The sequence below is a fragment of the Panthera pardus genome, unplaced genomic scaffold, assembly GCF_024362965.1.
Source record: "Panthera pardus isolate Hobbes unplaced genomic scaffold, ASM2436296v1 HiC_scaffold_7, whole genome shotgun sequence".
Taxonomy (NCBI): Eukaryota; Metazoa; Chordata; class Mammalia; order Carnivora; family Felidae; genus Panthera; species Panthera pardus.
This window is the reverse complement of record NW_026527002.1, coordinates 19,575,624-19,598,182: the sequence shown is the minus strand read 5'-3', so window position 1 is coordinate 19,598,182 and position 22,559 is coordinate 19,575,624. Positions and strand designations below refer to the sequence as shown.

Genomic DNA, 22,559 nt, shown 5'->3' with positions numbered 1-22,559 from the left:
TCTCTCTGACCCTCCCCCGTTCATGCTCTGTAGAGACAGAGCATGTCTCTGTCTCAAAAATAAATAAACGTTAAAAAAAAAATTTAAAAAAATAAATAAAATCGTCCTTGGAGGTGGAAGCCTGACAAGGATGCTACAAAGTGACTGTAATCGGATCCAGTAGCCTAAAATGTTGCCTTAATTTAAAAAAGTACACTAGTCAGGTAAAACACATCTGTGGGCTAGCTCTGGATTATAGATCCCATTTGTGACCTCTGATTTAAAGAAATGAAATATCGGGCACCTGGATGCCTCAGTCCGTTAAGCATCCGACTTTGGCTCAGGTCATGATCTTGTGGTTCGTGAGTTCAAGCCCCGCGTTGGTCTCTGCACTGGTGGTGTGGAGCCTGCTTGGGATTCTCTCTCTCTCTCTCTCTCTCTCTCTCTGTCTCTCTCCCTCTCTCTTTCTGACCCTTTCCCATTTGCCTGTGCGCAGGCATTCTTTCCCTCTCTCTCTCAAGATAAAGAAATAAACTTAAAAAAGAAAAAAGAAACAAAGTATTTCCATGTATTATGGTTTCCTAATTCCACGCATGATGGAAAAGAAGCACTGGGTCAGCATTACCGAGATGTTAGCCTCTGCCCAATTTCCTAAGAATTTAACAAATGCCACATTGAGTCAGATCAGCTCAACATTTTATTCCTCAGAGAGGCACCCAGGGACCCTTTTGGAAAGATGTAGAGCTTAATTTCTTTGACTCTAGTTTCAGAAATTTAGGGGAGTTCCGCAAGCATTTTTGATTTTGTTCTTTTTGATTTATATAATATCTTAACTGCAGGAAAATACTGGAACTTTTAGCTTTAGTATTTTTAGATGTTCAGCTTTTGAATTTAAGCTTTTAAAAAAGTTTAATATTTGATGATAGCTGCTTCAGATGTATTTTTCAAATTTTAAAAGAAAATGTGGATATAACTGGTATTATTGATATTACTTCTCCGTCTCCCTCAAACTTCATGTTGATCGTGTCCATGTGTGTTTTTCTCGCTTAAAAAAAGGCCTAAATCTTCCACCCGTTAACATAGTCCAAAAATCTGAACTGTTTATAGGTATAGATACAACCTAAGCTACTTCTTAAGTTGGGCAAAAAGTAAAACCAGAAGCAAGGGGACCATTGGTTAAGTAATTTCATCTTTCCACAGATTAATTTTCTCCCGGGATAATGATCTACCCACCCAATTTGGGTGGGATGAACACAAACACAATAATGAGACTGAGTGTTCTTTGGAAAAAGATACCATGCAAGGTTCTAGCACTTTTATTAATAAATTCCTTATGTGTCTTCCTCCCTTCACAGAGTACTAGTTTATTTTATTTGTCCTTGGACAAAGTTGAGGGAGTGGCCCCCGTTCCCATTGAATAAAAGCTTTCCTTCTGAGCTTGATTTCATAAACTCTGATTACAACCCTTCTCAGACTTTGTCTTTCCAAACAAAGAGGTAGAATAGCTTTATTCTCTCCCCTAAAGAAAGGCATTCTATTATAATTTTTGTAATTGTTTTTCTAATAAGTCTGTTCTATCTTTCTGGAGGTACAGTAGCCAAAAGTGCCTGCAGTATTACAGGTGCAAATAATTTTGCTATTCTTTTTAAGCATTTGGCAAGCATAGTTACATGTACGTGAAAAAACAAAATCAAACCCAACTGTATCAAAACCACAATGCGATACCACCTCATACCCATTAGGATGAGTATTACTAAAAAACAAAAATCAAAAAACAAAAACCAAAAAACCAAGAGCACAAATGTTGTCAAGAACGTGGAGAAATTGGAGCCCTTGCACGCTGTTGGTAGGAATGTAAAATGGTGACACTGTTATGGAAAACACTATGGAAGGCTTTTTAAAAATTCAAAATAGAATTATCAAGAGATCCAGCAACTCCATTTCTGGGTATTTATCCCAAAGAATTGAAAGCAGGGTCTTAAAGAGGTATGTATACACCTATGTTCATAGAAGCATTATTTGCAATAGTCAAAAAGTGGAAGCAACCCAAATTTCTATCAACAGATGAATAGGGACACAAATGTGGCATATACACACAATGGAATATTATTTGACCTTCACAGGGAAGGAAATTCTGATATATGGATGTGCCTCGAGGAAGGATAATAGACTAAGTGAAACAAATCGGTCCCAAAAAGACAAATATTTTTCCTTTATCATAAGTGGTATAATTCCACTTATATAAAGTACCTAGAATAGCCCAATTTGTAGAGACAGTAGAATGGCGGTTGCCAGGGGCTGGGGGTGGGGAGAGTTATTGTTTAATGGGTACAAAGTTTTAATTTTGTAAGATGAAGACTTCTGAAGAATGGTTGCATAGCCATGTGAATGTACTTAACACGACTGACCTGCACACTTAAAAATGGTTAAGATAGTAAAAATAAACCAATAAAAACAACAACTAAAGTCTAGAGCAGTTAGGCTCCAGAAGGATTATGAGAACATTACAAAAGCCCGGGCAAAAGTCTCCATTAGGTAGTGTCCACCACCAAGGGCACAACTGTTTGGCAGAGAAAGGAGGTCTTTTCTTCCTTCCTTCCTTCCTTCCTTCCTTCCTTCCTTTCTTCCTTCTTCTCTCTCTCTCTTTCTTTCAATGTTTTATTTATTTTTGAAAGAGAGAGAGCATGAACAGGGGACTGGCAGAGAGAGACGGAAACAGAGGAACTGAAGAAGGCCCTGAGCTGACAGCAGAGAGCCCAACGTGGATCTGGAACTCATGGACCGCGAGTTCATGACCCAAGCAGAAGTCAGACATTCAACTGTCACCCAGGCACCCCTCTTTTTTTTTTTAATGTTTATTCATCTTTGAGAGAGAGAGAGAGAGAGAGAGAGAGAGAGCAGGGGAGGGGCAAAGAGAGAGGGAGACACAGAATCTGAAGCAGGCTGTAGGAATTGAGCTGTCAGCACAGAGCCCAATGCGGGGCTCAGACTCACAAACCACGAGATCGTGACCCGAGCCGAAGTCAGATGCTCAGCCAACTGAGCCACCCAAAAGGAGGTGTCCTTTTGGTGTCCCAAAAGGAGGTCTTTTTTAGTCTTTACCCCACAGGTCACTGTGGTTCATATCATTTTCTGCCAATGAAGTAATAAGACCCATCTTATGCTTCTGTTACGTCTCTTTCAGAACCTAGAACAGTACTATGCATTTATAGTTTGCTTTTAGAAAGGGCTTGAAACATTTGTTGAAGGACTGATGGGAGGCATCACAGTTAGATGCATAGCTGTGGAGACCTGGACCTAACACAGGTCCCAGTTTCACCATTTACCAGTTCGTCACAGCCCACATGACTACTGTCAGCCTCATTTTACTTACGCATTAATTGAAGAGAGTAACTACTTCATAGAGTTATTGTGAAAATTGAATGAATGAATGCTTGGCATCACACCTGGCTAGAAAATCAAGGAAGGAGGTAGAGAAAAATATACAGGAAACAACTGGGTTGATTAAGCCTGGTCTATGAGTTGTATCCATTATACCTACATGCTTCCAATAGAAGCCAGTACTTGGTAATTGCTCAATAAATATTTGCTCAATGAATTAAGAAACTATAGGATGAAACTAAAGGGTGAAATTTTGAACTCTGTTAAAAATAAATGTGCCAAATAATTCCTTAATTTATTTTATTTCATGTTTTCAATCTTTATTTGTTTTTGAGAGAGAGAGACAGAGTGTGAGCAGGGGAGGAGCAGAGAGAGAGAGAGGGAGACACAGAATCCGAAGCAGGCTTCAGGATCTGAGCTGTCAGCACAGAGTCTGATGTGGGGCTCAAACTCATGAACCGTGAGATCATGACCTGAGCTGAAGTCAGAAGCTCAACCTACTAAGCCACCCAGGCGCCCCTTCCTTAATTTATTTTCAAGACAAGGAAGGGCACCTGGGTGGCTCAGTCAGTTAAGCATCCAATTCTTGATTTCAGCTCAGGTCTTGATTTCAGGGTTGTGAGTTCAAGTTCTGTACTGAGCTCTGTGCCCAGCATGCAGCCTACTTAAAAGTATATATATAAAGACAAGGACTATATGCTGAAGAGATAGATTATGACAGATACCCATATTAGCTTTTTCAGGCCCTTGTAGGTTAATTTTGAATTTATTTAGCACCCATTATATTCCCAGCATGGTCCCAGTATCTGAAATACAACATAAACAAAGCACTACCTTCCTTTCTTGTTGCTCTCAGGCCAGTGGAAGAAACAGGTATGGAAGCACATGATGGATTAGGGGCCATGCTGGAGGCATGTCCAAGGCTGTACAAAGGAAAGTGCCATCTACCCTGATGGAAGGGAGAATGGTTTTGGTGAAGAAAGATCTCTGAGGGCAAGGCATCTGAAACTGGGTCATGAAGAGTAGGTAGGGCTTCCTCGGGGGGAGAGAGGGGGAAAGACAGAGGAGACAAGATGTGCAAAGGCATGAAATATAAGTGAGGGAGATGAAACCACCAGATGCCTTAGGGGGAAGTGCGAGTTATTTCCATGAAGCACAGAGCAAAAGGGAATAGCCCGACAGAAACAGAAGATGGCTAGATGGCCCAGAGCTCATTGGCCTTCAGAGGAGAGTTGCTTAATGCTCATGCCAAAGGGACACGATGGAGAATTTGAAGCAGAAAAGACTTGATTGGATACTTGTATGATAACTCGAGCCATGGAGTAAAGGATAGACAAGGGGCATCAAGACTCTGGGGGATAAGTGGGTCAGGTGACCAGTTAGGGAAGAACTAGGAGACAAGAGAACGGTCTGGAGATCGTGGCTGTAGTGAAAGGGAGAGATACAAGAGATGAGAAGGAAGGTGAATTCAAATGTGTTCACCTCAATTTACTTGCTCTATAGATTGGCGAAAACTTAAACCACCAGCCACAAACATGCTAAAGTCATACCTCCAAGACTTCACTTGGGCGTGTTGCCTGAAAACCGATACTCTTGTTTAAAAAGTGAAGGGAGAGACAGCAGACGCTGCAAATCAAAAATCACGACCCGCTGCTGGTTTTTAGCGTATGTGCTTCCAGCTAAAGCCAAGGGATTAACTCTGTTGGGATTCCACGATTCGGTTCAAACTGGAAATAAAAGTCCCATTCCATGGAGACCAAGTTCCAGCATGGAGGGTTTTATCCTCAGGAACCCTAGCCAGAGGAGCCCTGTAAGGAAGCCCCGCTGCTCTGCAAGCCCGAAGCCTAAAAGATACCGGTGACGGTCCGGTTGGGTGTGATGGGTAAGCCCAGCCGAGCGATTCCTGAGAGCGAGGAATTTGGTTCCAGGAATGAAAATGAGTGCCGGTGACAACTTCTGAGGACAAGCTTTTGATCTCTTCTAGGGTACCCTGGAAGGTCAGACCTTGGAGGCCTGACCTTGGCCCTAGACTTACAGACAAGACCGTGGGGCTGGGCCATTACAGAAAGTGAGAGGGTAAGACACTGAATCAGATGGTGAAGGTAAGCTGGAACCACCAGAATTTGGCAGCCTTTCCAAGTGCTCTAGAATTAACCCAGGTTAGCTAATTCTTCAGAAAAGCATCATCTCTAAGGTGGCAGTAATGAATTATCACCAGAAGATATATACAACACTGTTACTTCCAACCATCTAACAATTATCACAGGCTGTGATAAATCATTCCCTTTAATAATAATAACTGTTAAAAGAGAGTAATAGTATCTATGCTCACGTACATTGTGTAGAATTACGGTCATAACTGGGGTGCCTGAGTGGCTCAGTCATTCAAGCACCCGACTTCAGCTCAGGTCACGATCTTGGAGCCCGTGGGTTTGAGCCTCACATCAGGCTCTGTGGTGATAGCTCCGAGCCTGGAGCCTGCTTCAGATTCTGTGTCTCCCTCTCTCTCTGCCCCTCCCCAGCTCGTGCTCTCTCTCTCTCTCTCTCTCTCTCTCTGTCTCTCTGTCTCTCTCAAAAATCAACAAACATCAAAAAACTTAAAAAAGAAAAAGAATTACAGCCATAAACTCATACTCTTGGAAACAATTCTGCCCAAATACTTAACAAACTTCTTGACCAAGAGCTTCCGAAGGTGCACAATCGAATCCTTGACTTATAGAGTAGCTGTGCTTTGCTCTTTTTCCTCCATCCCATTGCTTGAGGACCCTCCCCAGACTGTACCAAAAACTAAGGACCAGAAAAGTGATGTTGAAACAAAACCCAAACGCCTTACGGTCAACACAAGTTCGTTCTATAGACTTAGGTTGCTGGTTAAGACAGTCTAGTTAAAGCGCCAACCCCCCCAGTGTTCACTCCGTGTTTACTGAGCATGTGAAAGGTCAGCAAATGAGCTGAGCAAAGGAGACTAACAAGTGAAAAATCCAGCGTCTCACCCAGCTCCACGTCTTGGTCATCGGTGAGCACAAGAATAATGTTGGGTCGGATGTTTTTTCGTTCCTGCTGTATCCGTCCTCTGAACCTCTGGGATCTGACAGTCGAACAGAGGGTCCCCAGCAGTTCTGTGCCCAGGACCGCCAAAATCAGGGCACAGCAAGAATACTTCATTGTGTTTGGTCCAACGTCGCAAAACTGACAAAACGTCTCAGCCTCCTGGTTTCTGCAGGTCTGGGCAGTCAGGGAAAAAGGGAGAGGGAGAGATGAAAATGAAATCCAAACCCCAAACACAGTTGCAGAAAAAGGGCTACAACTAAGTGGGAACTGGCACATGAACCGGCACATGAGTCAGAAGCGGCAAACCCTCACAGGCTTTGGATAGTTTTTTAAGCACTTGATTATTTTGCAAATTCACTTTTGTCCTTTATTCTCATTCCAACTTTTTCCTATTTCAAAAGTCACTGCCAAAATATAATTTCCCACACAGAGCTCAAATGTAAAAGCCTTTTGACGAGAGCTAATACCTTGAAGTAGGTATCCTCGTTGAAGAATCAATTCCTATGCTCAGAGGTATCCAGACCATCTGCAGATGGGGTCCTAGAGGGCGAGAAAAAATACAAAGGAAACGTCAGTCAAGGATTTTGATACAGATTTTGGTCCGAAGTAGTTTCTTAAAGTAGCATATTATCTATGTTTATAAATATAAATGTCAATAATCTGTACTCCAAAAGGGAGAAACAGAAGAAAACAATATTCAGAACTGCTAACAAATGACTCAAAAAGTATCTTCATTTCATAATCGGCCCCATGAAACAATGACATAGGTATGGTCCCTACTCACACTCTGATAGTACTTTAAACGTCCCCAGGAAACTCACGATGGACCAGAAAGAGCCACCAGTGCCTGTGAAACCCCAGTGCGTCTGGAGAGCCCTTGCTTCTGGGGAGCGGTTGGCATGAAGGGGTGTGGTGGGGGAGCGTCGACTCACCTGCGTAGATACTGAGTACTTATCAAGCAGAATAAAATGCAAAGCTGTCATTTGTCATCTGCATTATGTCACTCAGTACCCAGGAGAGTTCTTTCTGCTGACAAAGACTTCATAGTAAGTGACTGGGAGGGCAACCTTTCCCAGCCCCCGAGAAGCTCCTAACTGTCCTCCATCAATCACCAGGGGAAGGGGTGCTTCTTCCGGGCAAGGCTTGTCCCTCCGTCTAGCCTGTGTCCTTGGCACGCCGGCGCCTAAGGGGACAGAGCCCTCCTTGACTGTCAGCACCAGCCTCACTATTATCAAGACCTGTAACAGTGTCGCGAGCACGGAGGCTTTGCCGCGGCAGACCTAAACCTGCAAAGCTAAATGATTGATTGGCCCTGGAGCTGGAGGTTAGAGGCTACCCTTCATCATTAAAAATAAATAAATACATAAAATCTGGAGGGGGTGCTGCACAAGCTTTGCAAATCGGCCCAAGAGGAGACTTCGGAAAGAGTTGGAAGAAAGCCCCTTTCACTTTAGAGCACCAACCTGCTGAAAGCGTTTCTCTTGGACTTCTGATAGCAAAGGGCTCATTAAAATAATAATAAAAAAAACCCCACAACTCTTTCTTTCGGATGTCACGAGGAAATGTCTGTATGGGAATTGAGGCTGCCCTAAAATTAATTAGATAGCAGCCTGCTTCATCAGCCACTCTGTCCCCACACACCTGAGGGTCTGTATTTTGAATCGCAACAATGAACTGGCATCAGATAAATAAGCATAAGAAATTAAGTGTGAGAGTTGCATAGCAGAAGGAAAGGGACCCCATCACTCATTTCCATGCCTTAAATTCTGGAGGGTGACATGGGGCAGTGGGAGAAGAAAGAAGAAAGACTGTGGACTGTTTACCCCCCACCACACACATTATTTTGTTTTACAAAAACACACACACCCCTATTATTTTAAACTTTATGAGCTGTTTTGTAAACAGTTCTAATGCTTTTCACTCTGCAGCCTGTAATTACTCTGAGAGAGAGAGAGAGAGAGAGAGAGGAAGAGAGGCACTATAAGAAACAGATTTTATAAGGTTTGGTGGTGTTTCTTTCTTTCTTTCTCTTTCTTTCTTTCTTTCTTTCTTTCTTTCTTCTTTCTTTCTTTCCTTCTTTCTTTCTTTCTTTCTTTCTTTCTTCTTTCTTAATAACTCAGGGTTATTTCAGTGATTGCTGAACACTGAGAGCCTGCAATTTTTCTGCACTGACTGTTTGGTTTCTGTGCATTTGTTTCAAATCATGAGAAAAGTGATACAAGCATGAAAGGCAGGCGAAGGAAAGAAAGAAGTCAAACAATGGCTGTCTCCAGCAGAGTAGCAGAGGCTAAACAGTTACATACAGAAATTTCTTCCAGAGTTGGTCTTTTAAGTAGCAAGAGTTTGCTCACCTCTCCAAGCCTGCAAGGGTGTGTGAAGAGAGAGTGAGCAAGGGTTTTTTGCATTCGTTCTAGTGTGAACCAGCCTCTGCTGACAGTAGTGACCCGGAAATTACACTCAGACTCACAGCGTCGGGCAAACAGTGGCCCTTGGAGTTGAAAGAATCGGCCACACATGAAACTGAAAATTCTGCACAATTAAGATGCTGATAACATTCCCTGGAACCCAATCAACATTACTGGTTATTCTTTTCTTTATCTTATTTACTTTGCCCCTTCCTTTAGGAAAAAGAAAATTAGCCTTAATGGTCCCTTGAATAAACTGCATTCAACTACACCGAAAAGCATTTCCTAATAAAGGAAAAGGACAGCCAAGTAGATGCATGTTTTTTCGCCTACAAAGTGACCTTCCTTAGAGAGTTAAAGGTGCAGAAGGAGCCTACATTTCTTTTCTGCTGCCGTTTATTATTGATTCAGGAGGTGCATATGTAAACGCAGAGAAACTGAGTGGTGCAGAGAAACTGAGTGGTACAGAACACTGGACTTTCAGGCAGGTCTGACCCACAGCACATCATCTTTACACCATCTCCACACCATCTCCCTTCACAAAAACACAAAGCACAGCACTCTGAAAAGCCTTTAAACAGACAATTCCTTATTCAAAAATGACCTTTTAAAACCTGTCATCTTCTCACTGCCAGGTTTCCATTTCCATAAGGAAAAGAAGTGAAGAAGAAGAAGAAGAAGAAGAAGAAGAAGAAGAAGAACGGAGAGGGGGAGGAAGGGGAGGAGGACGAGGGGAGAGGAGGAGGAGAAGGAGGAGGTGGGGGATGGGGAGGGGGAGGAAGGGGAGGAGGATGAGGGGGGAGGAAGAGGAGGAGGAGGAGGAGGAGGAGGAGAAGGAGGAGGAGGAGGGGGACAGGGAGGGGGAGGAAGGGGAGGAGGACGAGGGGGGAAGGAGGAGGAGGAGAAGAAGGAGGAGGAGGGGGAAGAGGAGGAAGGAGGAAGGAGAAAGGAGGAGGAGGAGAAGGAAGCAGGAAGGAGGTAGGAGGAGAAGGAGAAGGAGAAGAAGAAGGAGGAGGAGGAGGAAGAGGAGGGGGATGGGGAGGGGGAGGAAAGGGAGGAGGATGAGGGGGAAGGAGGAGGAGGAGGAAGGAGGTAGGAGGAGAAGGAGAAGAAGAAGGAGGAGGAAGAGGGGGACGGGGAGGGGAGGAAGGGGAGGAGGACGAGGGGGGAGGAGGAGGAAGAAGGAGGAAGGAGGAAGGAGGTAGGAGGAGAAGGAGAAGAAGAAGGAGGAGGAGGACGAGGGGGACAGGGAGGGGAAGGAAGGGGAGGAGGACGAGGGGGGAGGAGGAGGAGAAGAAGAAGGAGGAGGAGGAGGAGGAGAAGAAGGAAAAGAAGAAGAAAACCCTGAGAGACAAATGCAGAGCTTGACAAAAGAGACAAGGATGCAATGTTTGAATTGGATACTTTGTAGCAGATGACAAGTGTCCTTAGAGACTAACAGTTTGTCCTGAGAAATAGCAGAAAGTGGGAGAAATGGAAAGTGAGCTCTAGGAATGGTGTTGTATTCATGAATCAGGACTAGAATACAAGTTGCCTTTTCTTCAAGTCCTAAACTGAAAACACCAATGGTAGCTATGGACAGTGGATGTGGAAAGTTTTTAGGACTTGAAGCCAAACTAGAAATGTGACAATAAAAGTTTCAAGTCACAGGGGAGCCTGGGTGGCTCAGTCGGTTAAGTGTCTGGCTTCAGCTTAGGTCATGATCCCACGGTCCATGGGTTCAAGCCCCGCGTCGGGCTCTGTGCTGACAGTTGGGAGCCTGGAGCCTGCTTCAGATTCTGTGTCTCCCTCTCTCTCTGCCCCTCCCCTGCTCACACTCCGTCTCTCTCTGTCTCTCAAAAATAAACGTTAAAAATAAAAGTTTCAAGTCACATATAAAGGGGGAAAAGGAAGCTGACCAGGGAGACTTCAAACCAACTGGATGGAAGTCTAGCTCACTTGTTCACTGAGCAACACCCACCCTAAATCAAGACCCTCGTTGCCTCAGCAGGTAGACCTGTCCTCACCAAGCTCCCCTGTCTGGGTGTTTGGTGCTGAGGGATGGCAACACACTGAAAGGCTCTGCTTTGTCTGTTGCAGTGGTTCTCAAGGTGTAACCAGGACTTTTGGGCGTCCCTGAGATCCTTTCTGGGTAGATTCCATGAGGTCAGCACGATATTTTTTTTTTTAATGAAATTTATTGTCAAACTGGTTTCCATACAACACCCAGTGCTCATCCCAACAGGTACCCTCCTCAATGCCCATCACCCGCTTTCCCCTCTCTCCCACCTCCCATCAACCCTCAGTTTATTCTCAGTGTTTAAGAGTCTCCCATGGTTTGCCTCCTTCCCTCTCTGTAACTCTTTTATTTTTCCCCCTTACCCTCCCCCATGGTCTTCTGTTGAGTTTCTCAGGATCCACACATGAGTGAAAACTATGATATCTATCTTTCTCTGTATGACTTATTTCACTTAGCATAACACTCTCCAGTTCCACCCACGTTGCTACAAATGGCCAGATTTCATTCTTTCTCATTGCCAAGTAGTATTCCATTGTGTATATAAACCACATCTTCTTTATCCATTCATCAGTTGATGGACATTTAGGCTCTTTCCATCATTTTGCTAGTGTTGAAAGCGCTGCTATAAACATTGGGGTACAAGTACCCCTATGCATCAGCACTCCTGTATCCCTTGGGTAAATTCCTAGCAGTGCTATTGCTGGGTCATAGGGTAGAGCTATTTTACATTTTTTTGAGGACCTCCACACTGTCTTCCAGAGCAGCTGCACCAGTTTGCATTCCCACCAACGGTGCAAGAGGGTCCCCGTTTCCCCACATCCTGTCCAGCATCTATAGTTTCCTGATTTGTTCATTTTAGCCAATCTGACCGGCATGAGATGGTATGTCAGTGTGGTTTTGATTTGCATTTCCCTGATGAGTAGTGACATTGAGCATCTTTTCATGTGTCTGTTGGGCATCCGGATGTCTTCTTTCAAAAAGTGTCTATTCATGTCTTCTGCCAATTTCTTCAGTGGATTATTTGTTTTTTGAGTGTGGAGTTTGGTGAGTTCTTTATAGATTTTGGATACTAGCCCTTTATCTGCTATGTCATTTGCAAACATCTTTTCCTATTCCGTCTATTGCCTTTTAGTTTTGTTGATTGTTTCCTTTGCAGTGCAGAAGCTTTTTATCTTGATGAGATCCTTTTTGGGGAGATTCCATGAGGTCAGCACTATTTTTTTTTTTTTTTTTTGCCAGAGAGAAAGAGCTTGTGCGCGCGAGTGAGTGGGGGAGAAAGAGAGAGAATCCCAAGTAGGCTCTATGCTCAGCGTACAGCCTGACACAGGACTTGAGCCAATGACCCTGGGATCGTGACCTGAGCCAAAAGCAAGAGTTGGACACTCAACTGTCTGAGCCACCCACGCACCCCAAGGTCAACACTATTTTGATAAGAATACTGACACATTTCCTTTTTTCACTTTGTTGACATTTGCACTGATTGGGTGTAAGAGCACCGATGGGTAAGACTGCTTATGTCCGAATAAAGGGAACATCACATGCAGTTAAAACAAAAAAAGCCAGTCTCATTCAAGATGAAACAGTAAAATGATGAACTGTACTCAATCCTGACCCTCAAATGCACACCTTTTTCTCATTAATTTTGTTTTATGAGACAGGAGCTACATGCAAAGCCCTTTGTTGTCTATGGAGGCTGACAGTAGTGGAGGAACAGCACTTGTGTGGCTGAGTTGCAAACTAGAAACTGCCTTTTGCTCACGGAACTCTATTTTTACTTGAAAGAATTATTTGGACTTGGATATTTGGCAGGCATTTCTCACAGAATGAATGAAATGAGCCTGTCATTTCAAGGAAAGCAGCTGAGAGTATTTGTCCTACTTGTTGCCAATGATTGAAATGTAGCTTCCAAGCAAAAATCAGAATTTTGGAAAACTTGTATCTGCCACCATGAACTGGGCAGTTTCCCAATGTGTAAGACCTTTTGATGACATTGATGTTGATATTAACAAACATTATTTTTTTTGATACTGAAAAATGAAATGTGCCAACATTTAGCATTGGCATAATTCAGCGAACCAGTATTTCCCAAATGACCAAAGATAATGCTACAGAATCATACATGAGCAAAAAAATTTCAAAGTGGAAGATGACCGTTGGATTTTAATGTAACAGAGTGTGAAAGTGCATTGATAGGGTTTCAGATTACTTACGACAGCTAATCTTTAAGAAATCACCACCTGTCAAGTTTTGGCATAGTATCAAAGGAGATCTACAAGTGTCTGAAAAAGCTATTAAAATACTTCTCCTTTTCCAACTACTTATCCATGTGAAGCTGAATTTTATTACTATATTTGAACCAAAACAATATATTTCAACAGATTAAATGCAGAAGTAGATATAAGAATCCAGCTTTCTGCTATTCAGGTAAATGTGTGTAAAAATGTAAAACAGTGCCACTTTAGTCACCAATATGTTTTTGGTTTGGAAAATATAGTTGTTTTTCACAAGATATATCTTTTAACATATAAAGATATATTACTGTTATTCTCAAAAGAGTTTTAAAATATTTAAAAAATTTCTCAGTTTTAATTTCTACTTATCAATTGGTAATTAAAACACGAACAAAAAAGGGGCACCTGGGTGGCTCAGTATGTTAAGTGTCCAGCTCAGCTCAGGTCATGATTTCATGGTTTGTGGGTTTGAGCCCCGCATCAGGCTCTGTGCTGACAGCTCAGAGCCTGGAGCCTGCTTCACATTCTGTGTCTCCCTCTCTCTCTGTCCCTCCCCCACTCATATTCTGTCTCCTTCTGTCTAGCAGAAATGAATAAAAATGCAAAAAAAAAAATTAAAACATGCACAAAAGTTCTTGAGGGTCTTCAGTCAATTTTAATAATATAAAGGGATCCTGAGCCCAAAAGGTTTGAGAATTGCTGGCCTATCGTATACCTGGCTCCACCGTGAAGCCCAGACTTTCACCTCTAATGCTGTAGATCTGGCCCTATTCACAAACTTATTCACTTTTTTGTCCCTTAAAGCCCTGAAACTATCCTAAGTTCCAAATGCCTAGTATACATACAGGTTGTTGCTGAGTGATGACACCCTGTGTTTTGTTTGTTTTTTAATCTCAGGTAACACAGAGTCTTACAAATGAATGCCCACACATCTAAAGTATGTGAAAGACCAGATCGGAACAACCCACTCAGCACAGAGATAAACCTCTCAGGGATGGGGTAAAGGAATTATTTCTAGTACAAAGCAATGCCACCCCAGTTAGGAAAGAGAAAAAAAGGGATACCATAACCAATCAAAACAGCAGGAGAGACTAAGCCAGCATTATGCAATTATTCAAAGCTGAATTTAGCCAGAACATACTTAGTTTAATCCTAAGAGTGAAGCAAAATAAGGTTATACCAGCAAGAAGCTGGTATCCGCATCCCACCCCCTCCGCCCACAACCACTCTACATACATTTCTAAGGATGGGCTTAAATGGCCTTTTCCCTTAATTTTGGCTTTCAAGTTTCCCCTACATTACTTCTTTTCTTTAGGAGAAGCCTTCAGGACATGTTATCTTCTTTATAATCTACGTGAAACCATGAAGGAGCTAATTTTTTCTTTTAAAAACCCCATAGATGGCAAACTTCATCTACTGTTAATTCCCAGGAAGCCTATTTCTCGAACTAATTTATTACACCTCCAAGCAAAGAAGATAGACAACAGTCTCCTTCTGGTGCAATAACATTTTTATACCCCTGGAATAATAAATCTCTTCCAACAACTAATGACAGCTGAGAAGTGTGCATCTCTGACCTGGAACAACTTTGGGGGAAATACTTGGCTAAATGATGAAGTCCTCCTTCAACAGTATTTGCTTTCTTCCCTTTCTCCCTTTTCACTCTTTCTCCCACCAACATGTGAATCCCCTGAAATTGAAAGGAACCTTGAAAAGCCATCTATTCACAGAATTGTTGTATTAGTTGTCCCTGGGGTATGGTGAGAAAGATTTTGTTTTTATTTCATTCATGTCTGTATTGGATTTTTTCAATGATCTGTTGCATTATAAAAATGGAGATAAAAAACAAGAAAAAATGGAGATAAGTAGATTTAAGTTTTCCACACTTACCCTCTGTCTTCTTAGGGAGGAAGAGAATAGATAGAAGGAGCAACGATAACATGAAGTGAGAAGTTATAGCAAGAAATGTACGTTTGAGATGCAGCCTCACAAAGATAGGAAGTTAAACCATAAAAATGAACTTTCCGAGGGCATTTTAGAGAATCCCAAAAGTCCAAGACTAAGATTTGTCCAGCTTCTCTCAAATAGGAATCAGCAAAACAAAGGAAAACAAAGTGATCTAAAAATTATTGAAAGAACCAAAGGGATCTGATATTCCTGACGCAGATGCTGTGAAGTGTCTGAAGGGTCTGATGACGGTCACCAGTTTCCACGGTGGCAGTGAGAGCAACGAAATTATTGGAGTTCTAAAAAAAAGGAGCATCAGGAATTTCAGTTCAAATGGGCCTGGTGAAAGATAGCGATATCGACAAAAAGAATTACAAATGTGGTCTTAGACATCTTAGCTAGGTCTTACAGTATATGGTTTAACACACGAAACCGTATTAAATGTGCCTTCAGTTTTATGTATTTATAGCTGATTTATATTGAAGTCTCTTAACATAGTTTGTCGCAATAACAGATAAATCCCAAATATCAATGGTTTAACACAATAAAAGTGTATTTGTCGCTCATACTGCAAGTTACACACAGGGTGGTGGCAGGGAGCTTTGTTCTGCCCAGTCGCGCATGGACACAGGCTGACGGGGGCCCAGTTGCCTTGTTGCCGCACTGGACCAAGAGAAGGAGAAATAAACTGGAGAATCTTGCAGGAGAGCTCTCGGGGCTCCAACTTGGAAGTGACTCAGATCACGTCTAACATTTCACTGGCCGTAACTAGTCACATGGTTCCTTCCAGCTGTCAGAGGGCTGAAAACATGGTGGAGCAGAAGTGTTTTCAGAGCACGACTGTCCATGCCACAAGCATCAAGTTTCATCAGCACCTCTTGCATTTATTTTTTTCTCTCTCTAGACACACACACAGGTGTCTGCATGCACACACACGCACATACTAAAGAGATGTGCATATTCAGACTCACGCAGACACATATGCCAAGTAATGAAGAAACACAGTCTTTGCAGCTTAAAGTTCAACTATTCCTAGCTGCTGAAAAATGTATCTTTTCACAGATTCATACATTTTTTGGGGGGGGAGATGTTTCGTTTTAGTTTGTGTCCCTGATGTACATTATCTGCCACAATACAAATTTATTCTAAAGTGCCACAATCCTTGCAAAGCATTTAAGTTGAAGAAAATATTTTTAAAGAACCAATTAGAAGCTATAGTTATATTTCAAAAGCGTTTCTCCGAATATTTTCTTGCAGTTAAAACCTACGTGGGGAAAGAAGGCACACCTGACTTTACAACATCAATTAAGCCACAGTCAAAAAAGTTCCACTGGCCTACTTTTTATGCCGGCAAGCTTACCACCAATACAATGCTCGTTAACATTTTCTAAGGGTTTCAATACAGCAGAGTAGAGTTACAAGTTCCTTCTGAGGGATCCTGCTGGCCTCACACAGAGTGATGACCAAGAAAGGGAGTCTGGGAAACAGAGTGTGCAAGATGAATACGCATTTCAAAACAATGCAAGCTCCTAGCTCAAGACTTAGGGACAAATGCAGACAGTAACTCTTTTTCTCCCCCCCAGATGTCATACTTACAGGAGAAACTTAAAAAAAGAAAAGAGATTCATATTTAAATCAACTCTCTGCTCAGAGCCATTTTCAAGGAAACTTTAAAATTCAGATTAAGTCATCTATTGATATTTCAAAAATACTCCTTCGCAAGTATTACTGGGAAATACTATTTTGAGATTTCTTCGTATTGTTGGTTAAATATGTGATTCCAAGTCTTTTAATGGCAAAATCACCTTCAACACGCGCTTTACACGTACCTACATCCTTACACCATCTTCAGATTGTTGTCTGTCCTTTGGCTGTAGGCTTTCCTCCAAACAACTAACACGCACAGCCGTGCATTTATGAAGTAAAAAGAGTAATTCTACTTAAATTTCAAGTGACATTCAAGCCCGCAATCATGGCAGATACTCTTATAGTAGAACAAATCGAGTAACGGACAGGCCTCCCCAGGAAAATTCATTAATCTTGGCCAGAATGCGTGCATAAAGTATATGACAGATGTCAATGGTCTGTTTTCATTGACGTCTATCAGATAGACGGCGTTCTTGTCCAATCGATTTCATCTACCAAACCTCAAATCGTCATCTGGACATGAAGATACTTATCAATGTCTTCGGATTGATTAGCACGTGAAGAGAGAGAGTAGGAGATTTTTAAGACCATACGTTGACTAACATTTACTGATTCCAGTGATGCCACTGCATCAAAGGCCTGTACTAACCTGAAACTTAAAATATGACTTCTGTCTTAGTTTGTTGTTTGGACGGAAGCTGAGAAAACATTTAGTTAATGAAAAGGAACGTTTTACTCTGTTGTTACGAAGAGTAAACTTTATGACATTTTAAGCGGAAGAATTCATAGACTGAAAATTCTAAGAGTCATATTATCACCCTAAACTATGATTTGTCATATTGGTAAAATAATCTTCCTGAAAAGGCTCAGATGAGGATCTCTGTCTATGGGTGTTTGGGGCAACTTTATGTTATTTTTACAAGAAATAAAATGTTAGTTTCTTTATAAACAGATGTTTACAGTTGAACAAGTCCTTAGATTTCACCTAGACCACAAATACTCAATGGTGTTCCACTTCCAGAATTTATTTTCTAACTACTCTACTTTGTTTGAAATCTTCATTTCTCAGCACTTGTCACACAAAGGAGCTGATGTAATTAAACCAGATGATGTGCCCCACAAGTAAAATCAGCCATTCATGAAAGCTGGTCACCAGAGGCCATTTCAAACAATGCATATTTCAAAGTAATCTAAAGTAATCCCTTCTCTCTACTGATTTGGTTTCCATGAAGTCTTAAGCACATGTGTGCTACAAAAAGAAGGCTTATTAAAACCTGATGTGATATTAGAGATTATATAATGCAACAGGGTTGGGCTGATTTTAATATCTGAGTCTTCAAAAAGAAAGCAATTTTCAATTATATTCGTAAGCTGACTAAAAACGTCCTGCATACAAAGGTAGACGGTGTTTACTTATTAATTAAGAAAAGAAATAAAGAATGCTACCCTGCTATCTGAACGGGGTTTATATTTTATATATAAAATTGGCATACAAAGTAGAGGAGAAACTTAAACAGTCTTCACTGGTGGACAAATTAGCAAAGCACAGCAAATACTTGTAACTATACATAGTGGGGAGCTTGGATTATTTAGAAAACTCTTTATAAAGTTGTGACTCTCTAGTATATCGTTCTTTTGGCTCACTGTGGTGAAAGTACATCAAAATGTGTCCTAGAACAGCATTTGACAACTTAAAAATATAAGCTAATGTCATTTGAGGAACTGGATTCTTACAACTACTGAGCAAAGGGGCGCCTGGGTGGCTCAGTCAGTTTAGCATCCGACTTCAGCTCAGTCATGATCTCACGGATCACAGGTTCGAGCCCCATGTCGGGCTCTGTGCTGACAGCTCAGAGCCTGGAGCCTGCTTCAGATGCTGTGTCTCCCCCTCTCTCTGCCCCTCCCCTGCTCGCACTCTGTCTCTCTCTCTCAAAAATAAACTAAAAAGGCATTTAAACAAATTAAAAAAACAAAAACCAATTACTTCATAAGTCTGGCTGCCTATGTTATACCAAGACCTCCAGACATGGAGGGTCTCTGGAGATTTTGTTTGTTCGTTTGTTTGTCCCGATCCTTTATCTATTTTCTAATTGTACGGTTGACTCTTCAACAATATGGGTATAAACTGCAAGGGTCCACTTACACATGGATTTTTAAAAAATAAATACAGTAGAGTACTGTGAATGTATTTTCTCTTGTGATTTTCTCAATAACATTTTCTTTTCTCTAGCTTACTGTATTGTAAGAATACAGTGCATAATACATATAACATAAAACATATGTGCTAATTGACTATTTATATTATCGGTAATTCTGGTCAACCATAGGCTATTACTTAAGCTTCTAGGGAGTTAAAAGTTATACTCAGATTTTCGACTGTGCAGGAGGTCGGCACCTCTAACTCTTGTGTTGTTCAAGGGTCTCTGTATTTAGTTTCAATCGTGGATGAAAATATAAAAGATTAGATTTGATATGTTTCTAGTCCCATTTTAGGATCTTCTGCATACAACTCTATATCCTTGAAAAGCACATAAAAGAAAACATGCAAATGATCATGAACTGGTTTATGAAATTAGCAAAAAGCAACACCCTGACACACAGAAAACGTGCTATTCCTCAATGGAACACTGCTTCACATACCCGATCATATATGAAAAAGATTTGCAACTGTACTTACGGGAGTTAATGTGCTGGACAAAACCTAGAAAATACATCATAGAAATCTCTTAGTTTGAAGGTGTTATGGACTGAATGTTTGTGTAGTCCCTGCCCCCCCCCCCCAAATTCATACGTTAAAATCCTAACCCATAATGTGGTGATATTAGGAGGTAGGACCTTTGGGAGGTAATTAGGTCATGAGGGTGGAACCCTCGAATGGGATTAGTACCCTCATGAAAGGGAGCCTGGAAATCTCTCCCACCCCCTTCCACGTGAGGACACTAAGAAGATGACCATCTGTGAGCCAAGATGTGGGCTCTCACCAGACACCAAATCTCCCACACCCTAATCTTGAACTTCTAGCTTCCAGAATTGTGAGAAATAAATGTTTGTTATTTATCACCCAGGGCACGGTATTTTTGTTAGAGCAGCTCAAACAGACTAAGACATTGGGATCTTAAAGTTCACCTGGTTACCTTTTAACTAATGAATAAAACTTCTCTAGAGCGTCAATGGAAACATGCCCATCTAGGTATCACAGACCTTACCAGTCCACCTGTGTTGTTTGGGGCAACATTGAACCTTAGGAATTCTCCCTTTTGTTGAACAACAATTCTGCCCTCCTCTCTTCTAAATGTTTAATAGTTCTCTAGTCTACTGAGCCACACAAAATAATTCTATATTCTTCTCTATAACAAGTGTTTTAATCTTTGATGATGGTTTCCATCAGACTCCTGAATCATTTTCTCTTAAAAAACATACTTATGTGGTGGAGAGATATGGGAGAACAGTGGAAGGGGTTATTGTTGAATTTGGCCATTCCTTGGTTAAGTACTGGATCAAGAGATTCTATAAAGCTGTAGTTGTACAAATAGGAAGCCAGTGTATATTTAATACCTTTCTGGCTCAAAGGAATTTAGACTGCTAGACTCCTAATCAATGCTTTCCAAACTCACTAAGGAACATTTCCTTTATGTACTACTACTTTCGTTTTTGGACTAAAGTCGACTCGGAAATCTTCCAAAATTTGCGTAATTAACTTGTTAATCAGTTTTATTGGAGAATAAAGCCAGACAAGAAAGACGGAGATCCAGGCTAAGAGTTACAATCCAAGTACTGGGTTTTTTTTTTTCATCCCTTGACAATTTAGTCATTGATTTCTCTCCAGATTTTGACAAAGCATTCCTTCTAAGAAACATCTTCTTTACCACGTTTGATTCCCAACTTCAGAATAACTGGGTAGTTTAAAAGAGCCACGCAAGAGAAGAACACTTATTCTGCCATGAAACAAAGGCCCCAAGTTCAAGTACTTAAATCAGAAGGTAGAGTAGGGGTTCGTCATAATCATCTGGAGGGATTGTTAATTACTCCAGAGTTCCAATTCAGGAATGGGGCCTCAGAAATTGCATTTTTAAGAAGTTCCCAGTGATGCTGATGCTGATAGTACTGGTCCAGGGTAGAGCAGTCAGCCTACCAGCACTAGCAAAAGGCAAGGGACACAGAGCCAAGCCTGCGGAAGGTCTTTCAAGCCTTTTCACGAAGGCTGACCTTCAGGTTGGGCACTGGCTGGGGCCGCTGAGCATTCCCAGGCCGTGACTATTGATATCGCCAATTATTTCATAGCTGATAGGATTCGTGTGTAAGATCATCTTCTGCAGAGTTGCCGAGAAGGCAAGCATTCCACACGCTCAGACCTCATTCAGTAGGCATGGACAGCGGGAAGTTTTCCATTGGAGAGCATGAAACTTCCCTCGGCAAACAATCGCCAAGCGGTTTTCAAATGACCCTCTGATATCCCTTTCTGTATGTTCTCCTTCAATGTCTGAAGAAGTTCCATAAATCCTTGACATATGGGAACTACTAGAGTCTGACAGTGGCCCTGGACCATGTTGAAGTTTGTTACATTTATTAAACAATTGTTAGGCACAAAGCTAGGTTTACGACCACTACATTTTATTTGGGATCTTTGCATAGTTGTCACTGGCAACTAAAGAGGTAGAGCGAGTTACCTGTTTTTATTTTAGTGAAGCCCAGCCCCCACCCCAAGGGGTCCAATTCTGTCTAGCTGTCTCTGCCAATCACTCACTTTGGGCCTTTTACCCCATCTATCACCTCTTCTTTTTTTTTTTATGTTTTTATTTATTTTTGAGGTGGGGGAGGGGCACGGAGAGAGGGAGGCAGAGGATCTGTAGTGAGCTCTGTGCTGAGAGAGAGCCTGATGTGGGTCTTGAACTCACGAACCGTGAGATCATGACCTGAGCGGAAGTCGGACGCTTAACCGACCGAGCCACCCAGGTGCCCCTATCACCTCTTCTTTGAGACACTGGCAGACAGACACAGATGCAGCCAAAATGAACACTTGGCTGAACTAAACAATATGATCCAAAAAAATATACCAACCCCTTGTGATGCACAACACATATTAGGTGCTCTGGGGACTCCAAGCTGAATTCTTCCCACACGGTGGGGGAGTGGGGAACGGGAGGAAGCCTGACAGAACTGAGCTGAGCAGATTGGACACAAGTAACCAGGAAAACAGAGCAAAGGTCAAGGCAGCAACCTTCCAAACTACTCTGTGTGTCTTCTTTCTTGTAGCAGCCACTTCTCAGAAGGAGACTAGGCAGTCCTGGCCGAGAAGGGGCACGAAGTTTGGAGTCTGAGTTTTCCAGTCGTCTGACTTCAGGGAGTCCATTCCCCCACTCTGTGGACTGCGGGGGGCCTGAGAGCTACAGGGAAGTGGCCCAACTTGAACTGGGAGCCTTTTCTCCTTCTTCCTTTCCCTGTCACCCATCCTGGGACTGTCTGCTTCTTCACTCCTCATATACCACTGCCCATCACCACCCCCCCCTCCACCTCCCGCTCCAACTACCCGAAGGACTTCACCGCTTCTTCCCTTTTGCCCTCCTGAGTCTCCAATGTTGTTAATTTCCAGCTTCTGGATCAGACTTTACCTTTTCTCGAGACGTAACCATTTTCACTACTCATCTGTGGAGCAGTTACAGTGTATTAAAACTTGCATGGTCATTAGTTTACTCTATCCCGCCTCATACCTATGAAGTAGGTACAAATCCCACTCTTTTTTTTTTTTTTTTTTTTTAATGAGGAAACGGAGATTCAGGGTAGTTAAGGAATCCATCCAAGGTTGCACAGCAAAATCTTTGTTAACCGTTCTGTGTTTGGATGTTCTTCAGAAGTATCTTTTCACTTTAAAAGATCTCGTACGCCCGGAGAATTTCCAGCTGGCAAAGTTACCAGGGAGAC

The 22,559-nt window shown here is 42.0% G+C and overlaps 1 protein-coding gene across 5 annotated transcripts in view; it reads right to left on the bottom strand.

Moving 5' to 3' along the window:
• The window catches only part of SULF1 (sulfatase 1), a 177,204-nt gene that overhangs the window by 76,606 nt on the left and 78,039 nt on the right, over nucleotides 1–22,559 (bottom strand). For all 5 annotated transcript variants that reach the window (XM_053896526.1, XM_053896524.1, XM_053896527.1 and 2 more), the window contains 2 exons: nucleotides 6,879–6,951; nucleotides 6,354–6,585 (listed from right to left, as the gene is read on the bottom strand). In XM_053896526.1, coding sequence (XP_053752501.1) covers nucleotides 6,354–6,525 — 172 coding nt within the window. In that variant the 5' untranslated portion in view covers nucleotides 6,526–6,585; nucleotides 6,879–6,951. The remainder of the gene's footprint in view (nucleotides 1–6,353; nucleotides 6,586–6,878; nucleotides 6,952–22,559) is intronic.